Source organism: Montipora foliosa, chromosome 10 (genome assembly GCF_036669935.1).
Source record: "Montipora foliosa isolate CH-2021 chromosome 10, ASM3666993v2, whole genome shotgun sequence".
NCBI classification, from domain to species: Eukaryota; Metazoa; Cnidaria; class Anthozoa; order Scleractinia; family Acroporidae; genus Montipora; species Montipora foliosa.
This window is the reverse complement of record NC_090878.1, coordinates 30,173,734-30,181,233: the sequence shown is the minus strand read 5'-3', so window position 1 is coordinate 30,181,233 and position 7,500 is coordinate 30,173,734. Positions and strand designations below refer to the sequence as shown.

The following is a 7,500-nucleotide window of genomic DNA, read 5'->3' as shown; positions in this document are numbered from 1 at the left end:
TACAAACAGACACACTGTGTGGGCTCCATATGCAGAGACTCGATCCGTAAAGCCAGGGAAGCTTTTTTAATTTAAAAAGGCAGGACAATTGATCCCAACGGTCTTAATATCCACGAAGAAACGTATTAGATTTTAGTTTATTGTTTAAACTCCTTTCCGTTATTTTTCCGTTACTCTTAGTATCGTTATAACCGCCATGTTTTATCACATTTTTTCCAGTATTACGTCAACATCCATTTACTATATATATATGTACATAGAAGCAACCCAAAGTAAACTCTCATTGTACCTGAAGAGGCTGGTTTCGCCAGCCGAAATATAGTATACCATTAAAATATCAAATCTCTTGTTTAAAATAATTACTTCAGTGACGTCATTATATCACCCGCCCTTATTTTGCGCTGCTTGGCTTCATCATGGATGCTCAACCGCCTTTAAAGAAACTTAAAAAGGAAGCAGAATGCCCATTGTGCATAGAAACAGTCAAAAATCCCAAGACATTGCCATGTCTTCACTCATTCTGTCTGGAGTGTCTTGACAAACATGCAAACTTCGCAAGGAGACAGCTAGAAACAACAATCAAATGCCCGGTTTGCCAGACTTCATTCCAAATTCCCGAAACAGACACCTTCGACTATTTGCCGTCCTCGTTTCATTGCAACCGATTGGTGGATGTTCTCCCTCTAGAAGATGGCAGCATTCAGTCTCAGAGATGCAACAGTTGTGACGAGAACAACACGGCAACATGTTTCTGTTTCGTGTGCCAGAATTTTCTGTGTGCAGCTTGTTTTGAAGCTCACCAACGCTTGAAGGCTTCAAGGGGTCATCCCAGTGTTTTGATCGACAAACTGCAAGCCCAAGATGTGCAAGATTTGATCCATAGACCCGTGATGTGTTCACAGCAATATCATGAAGATCAACCCCTAGAATTTTATTGCGAAGACTGTAAAGTTCTGATTTGCCACAAATGCACTGTAGTGAGTCATAATCGACACACTATGACAGACACTCTGAAAGCTGCACAAGAACAAAAGATGCAAATGGCCGACGCTGTGGCCAAAGTGAAAGCGGAAATTGTCAGGTATGAGAATGAAATTAAGAAACAAACTGACCTAAAAAACAAAAACAAAACGGAAATTATGAACGAAGAAAAGAAAATGACAGACACTGTAAAAAAATTGATTTGTGATTTGCTAGAGCACGAGAACAAAATGAAGGACAAGTTTCGCCAAATTTATGAAGCGGAACAAAAACATCACGCAATGCGACTGGAAAATTTCGAGCTGGTTGCCACTCAACTGAAAAGCTGCGTCGAACTCGGCCAGAGCATCTTAGAAAGAAACATCAACTCCGAAATTCTACAAACAAATCACGCCATCCTCGGACGCTGCAAGGATCTGTTAGATGATCGAAAACTCGATCTTTACAGGTCGCCACAATTGCATTACTTGGTGGAAAAGAAATTGGATCTTATGGATCGAGTTGTTGTCACCAAGACTGATCCATCAAAGTGCTTAGCTGAAGGTCAAGACAGCAAGGAAGTAAAAGAAAGGAAGGAGACATGTTTCGTCATTGTTACAAAGGATTCAGAAGGATTTCAATGTTATCAACAAGATGATGAAATCAAAGTCGACGTATCGACTCCAGAAGGTGATCAACTAAAAACAGACATTAAAGACACCAAAGACGGCAAATACACAGTGACATACACACCACAAGATGCCGGACAACACAGAGTGGAGATCATTGTGAATGCACAGCCGCTGACTGGTAGTCCTTGGATTGTGCAGGTTCATCAATATCAATTTGCCTTTCAGTTTGGTTCAGAAGGGAAGGGACAAGGAGAATTTGATGGCATTCTCGATATAGATGTGAATGATAAAACTGGAACGATTGCTGTTGTAGATATGCAGAATAAAAGAATTCAATTGTTGAGCTCAGAAGTAAAGTTTCGAAGTGAGATTAAAATTGATGGTGAACCTTGGTCGGTGGCATTTACAGACTCTGGGGACCTGCTGACTTTAGTTGCGGGAAGCGACAATAAGCTTCGTGTATTCAGTGAGGAGGGTCACTTCATCAAACACATCAATGATAAACATCTTGATGATCCGTGTCTCCTTTCCATTGCGGGTGATGGTCGTATAATCGTAACTGACTGTGTGGACAACAAAATCAAGGTCCTCTCCCCTGATGGGAATGACTTGCTCCAATCCTTCCGTGCCCCAGACTGTGATAAATCTCCATTCTGCGCTATTTATCACGAGGACAAATTCTTTGCTTCTTATTCCTTTGCTAATTGTGTCAAGGTATTTGACAAAACAGGAGTGTATTTACATGACATTGGCTGTGAGGGGTCCAATGATGGCCAGTTTGATGGTCCTTATGGACTCGTTATTGACAAGTACAACCGACTGATTGTGTCTGATGCACGTAACCATAGGCTGCAACTCTTCACTCTGAGCGGCAAGTTTTTGAGTAAAATTGATGGACAGTATTTCAAAACTGTCTTTCCTTCCTGCGTTGCTATAAACAGTGGTGGCAGTCTCATAGTAGGCGAGTACAACCGCATTTCTGTTTTCCATTAAGATGTAATATATTTTTGCCTTATTAGCATAGGGCTAACGTTTTCCAATCAGTCAGCCGACAATAAAGTAATGAATATTGAAACCGCATTGCATAAGCTCTAACAAGCTCTGAGCAATGATGCTTTGAAAATTCGAATTTTTACAAAGAATATTATGGGATCAGTAGCGCCTTTAACTGGCTAATAACTGGCTCGTTATCAAAGCTCAAAGGGTTAAATTAAAATTGGAGGTTTAACTAAAGTTTAACAAGTTCTTTTAGCATTTGAAGTAAATCTTCAAATAGCGTGATTGTTGCCATGTGCAAACTCATCCGTTAATGCAACAAAATGAAAAGAAAGCCAAGATTCCGTTATACCTTCCCAATGAAAAGACCTACGTACTTGAATCTGCAACTACCCTGTCGGAAAGCAAGAGAAAACGGGAAAAAGTTCTCTGGAAAAAAAATTGTTTGTTTCAAATGGATAAATTTGGAAGTATTTTGTTTTATTATCATTTCTGTGAATTAAGTGTTTGCTTACAATTGTTCTCAGTGTTTTAAAGGTAGCTATAGGCCACTTCGGAAATACCATAATGCTCTTTGTTTGTCTCCCCAAACTTTGCATGAGCATTGTTCCAGTTTCTCTTGGGACTTGCAATGGTCTCAAGAGAAAACAAAAACAATGCTCATGCAAAATTTGGGCGGCTAAACAAAGAGTATTATGGTATTTTCCGAAGTGGCCTATTGCAGGCAGTAATCAATCTCGTTCCGAGGGTGCTTCCCCCTCCAAGTGAGGGAAAAGCCCTGGTTACACCTTTCTCCGATTACGGACAAGGACTTTTCTGTCGAGGTTAGAGCTAAAAAGAAAATGGGAGTTGACGTAGAAAGTGTTTTCATTTTAACATGGCTTATCAGTCGTGCAGAAGTCTACTTGAATTTCATAAATACTCTTTAATCAATTTTGCCTGATCACGATCTTCTCTGATCCAACGCTGTACAAGATTAAAGCCTGGCTTTCACTAGGGACGCAAGCGCAAGCATAACAGCGCATATTACTGGGGTGCCAGTATGGCAAACCCAGTCGGAATCTGCGTTTCATTTGTTGGTTTTATGTTTTTTTCGTTTTTTTTTCCGTGTCGGTAAAAGTCTTGCCTGTCACTCCCCTGCTAAGTGGTGTCTTTGTGCACAGAGCCGTCTGCGCGTATTTTCTTAGAATCGAGAAGGTAGTGGGAAATGCGTAGATTTCTCTGGTAGACACAGTAGAATGATTAACTTAACCGTGAGTGGCGTCGAAAGTCATTGTAACGCGAATGGCGTTTTAGTGCATATTTAAACAAAATATACCCTTATAGAGCTCAAGAATGGAACGTCAATTGGGTAAACAACTTAGGGGGTGAAAAATAAATCTCTGGAATCTTTTAAAGCGACGAGTAATGGTCTTCGACAACAATTTCATTTTTCGCCGTTGCACATCAAGTAAGCTTTGTTTCTAATATTTAATAACTTAGCGTTATATGCAATACTTAAGTCAAATGGCAATTCTTTTATGGATTTAACCAACATTGAAGGAATCGAACGCCTTGAATGCATCACTGTGTTTACTGAAGTCGCATCTAGTCGTTCTACAAAAGCTTTTAACTAATTTGCATGTGCTGCCCCTGTGTGGCCCTGTATTGTGTAGTTGCTCCATGGGAAGGGTTTTGTGCCGCAAATGTGTTGTTTGTTTCAATAAATCCTTCGCTGGAAAAGATTTCCGTGAAATTTCCACCAATTTCCAAGTGCACTGTAAGCAGCGCATACGTCACGAAAATAAACAGGTCTGTTGAAAGCGTGCTTGAGTTTCAACAAAATGAGCCCCAAAATCGGCAAAAATTGTGACGCTGATGAATAATAAAGTAGCTGCTATTCCCAAAACGATGGAATCTTGTCTTCGAGAGTAAATTTTTGATTTTGCAGAAACAATGGTCAAACTTAAGAGTTGGGCGATTGTGATCTTTGTGTTGAATTCGCTCATTTCTTGGCAAACTTTATAACACTTAAAAGAAAAAGGAAACTAACAAAAAGAAAAATCCGATATCTTGCCATCATTTGACACAGATGCTTCACTGTTTCGCGAGTAAACACGCCGCGGTAACTTGATCACGGCGCCCGCTGAATTCGATGTCACTTCCGATTTTGCGATTTACTTGTGCAGCCAAAAGTACAATAACAAAATTCAACTTAACAAAAATCTCCTAAAATTTTTTTCGCTGATCGTAACTTTTATATTCGTGGTTCAAAATTAATGTTGTTTTCATGTCGTAAATTTTGTCCCTGATGCAAAGTATTTTATTCTCGATCGACTGTCCTGAAAACTTCCTTCTGCTTTTCCTAAAAACTGTGTATCAATATTTATTTAATTTTGCATCAATATTTGTTTTGCATAAAGCAAGCTAACAAAATCTGTACCTGGCTTGGTTCGCATTTGATAGCGTTAAAAAATAGAATTTTCAGTCCTATGCTTCTGTTACAAAGTGGTGTGTTTTTAGGTCGAACTTGAAAATGATCAACATGTCAGCCCAGAAGCCAATGTTTCCCGATTCCCTTTTACTATCTTCAATCTTTCTGGGTTCAGTACTTTGCTAGTAACCACATGTCTTCTCAGGGGGCTATTTATCTAAGACTTCTACCATGACACTACAATATACAATACCAAAACAATATCGTGTACTGTTAGACCTACATATTACGCAAAGACAACTTGAATCTCCTGGAAGACAAAACGCAGCTCAGTTGACAATATGGAATAAAGCGCTGTGTTACTTCAGTACCGCACGTAAGCAATGCGTGTCTATTTTTTCTAAAGATTACAGGAATTTCTTCTTTCTGACAAACGATTAATAGGCCAGTAGCCGGGTTTTTTACCTCAGAAAAGGATTTGTTTCGTCGTATGAACGTGTGAGCCAAAGGGCCTCTGCTGGTACGACGTCTGGGTGACCCCTTAAATGGTCTTTATGACCCTTGAATTGAAAAAAATTACCTGGAACGCTGCAGTTTAAGACGAAATCCAATATAAAATCGAGCAATTTCAGATTTTAGTGGACAAAAAGCTGGTACCAGAATAATTTTAAGTATTTTACAGTCCTTTTTACATTTCCTCAAAGCTAAAGATATAAATATATGCCTGAAGAAACACCGAAAACAATTTCCCATGGGAGCCAGAAAAATCAAATTTCAACGTTCAGAGAAATTGTGAAATTGTTCATCAGTTTCATTTCACCAGTACTTTCAAGTGTTTCTTACGAAGTTAAACAGTTGTTTTTGACGTTTGGTGTTGCTAGAAATGATCTTTTTTCAGAAGATATTTAAAGCAGTCGTACAGAAGTTTGCAATACGATGTTTATAATCTTGGTACTAGGTTTTTGTCCACTTGTTACTCGAGCTTCTGGTGGATTCCGTCTTAATACCACCTAACTCAGTCCCTTCGTACCGCAGGCAACCCAGTGTACGCTCATGCAGCGTCTAGTTCCACCGTGAAAACGAGGTTGAGACAAGCATAAGTAAAAGGATCAAAATATTTCCTTTTCCTCGTGCTTGCGCTTATGTTTGCGTTCGCTTGCGTCGTGTGAAAACGAAACGCAGCATAATCACAAGGAAATTTGCTACGTCCGGCCAATTAAAGCACTCGTTACAGATTCCCCGTGGATTTTGTGGTTGATTTTTGCGGTAGTGCCCTTAGTGTAAGGGCACTACCATATCTGGGCCGTTTATACGAGAGAAAATAAGCCGCGGCTAACTCTGGCCGCGGCTTACGTAAGCCGCGAAAGGAACTATTTATACGAGTATAAACTCCCCGGCCAGGATAAGTCGCAGCTTGAGAAAGCCCTGAACGTAGATTTTGTACCATTTATACGGGGTGTTCGCGGCCAGAGTTAGCCGCGGCTTATTTTCTCGTATAAACTGCCCTATTCTATTGTCATCGGGGCTGTCTGAGTAAGTGAGTGAGTGAGTGAGTGAGTTAGGGGGTGTTTATATGAGAAAACTCTGCGCTAGCGCGAGTTTCACATCGGGGTGACCTCTTGATTTCTTACCGCCTTTACATGATGACGAGGTGAATTCGTATTGTGTTTATATGAAGGGACACCACGTACCGATAAAATACAGGCGTGAATCCAAATTGCAAATGTGGCTTCTATCAGAAAAAGTACGCATGTGCTACCCGTTCCAGTCCACCGGGAGGCCGAGTGGTCGTTCCTCGTTTACATCATTCCGTTGCGAGATTTCTCGCCGGAACGAAATATCGCTTCGGTGCAGCAACCGAAGTGAACTCCTGCCGGTGTGAGTCGCCCCAGCATGACATTTTTCGGTGATATCAAGTAAACAAATACAGAACTAAGGGAGGGTACCGGAGTGAACTCGCGCCGGTGCGAAAGCTGCCCCGGTATCATGTAAACACCCCCTGAGTGAGTGAGTGAGTGATTGAGTGAGTGCATGCGTGCGGTCATAAAATATCATGAAAACTGAGAGAGCCGATCCTTTAGTTTGTACAGAAGTGTACAAGCGGTGGAAGCAGATGGCAGCTGAGTTCGTTATAGAGTCAAAGAGGCCAAGAACCCGGCACAGTAAGGGAACAACATTGGGCAAATGTCCGAGCCCCCAACTCCTTAATCCTACTGGGGAAGAGCCATGTATTTTCCCCCCTTGAAGATCATCTTGTACGAGAAACGCAAGACAGGCTGCGGTCATACAAGGAGCGATTCTTACGACAATATCTTGTCCCCAAAGAGCCACATGCATGCATTCACAACCGGGAAGTTTGGGATAAGGTATATGGCACGTATACAAAACCGATCTATCTGAGAAGAGAGAATACCATGATGATACTGAGATCCTTAGATGGAAAACCGAAGTGGCAGCATTCTCCTCCTGGTAAGAGCCCAGCGATCGATCCTGACAGAA

The 7,500-nt window shown here is 41.0% G+C and overlaps 1 protein-coding gene across 1 annotated transcript in view; it reads left to right on the top strand.

Moving 5' to 3' along the window:
• The window catches only part of LOC137973561 (E3 ubiquitin-protein ligase TRIM71-like), a 6,182-nt gene extending 465 nt beyond the window's left edge, over positions 1–5,717 (top strand). The window contains exons 1-2 of the mRNA XM_068820401.1: positions 1–3,125; positions 3,300–5,717. The exon at positions 1–3,125 is cut by the window's left edge and continues 465 nt beyond it. Coding sequence (XP_068676502.1) covers positions 417–2,585 — 2,169 coding nt within the window. The 5' untranslated portion in view covers positions 1–416 and the 3' untranslated portion in view covers positions 2,586–3,125; positions 3,300–5,717. The remainder of the gene's footprint in view (positions 3,126–3,299) is intronic.
• Positions 5,718–7,500: the final 1,783 nt, after the last annotated feature.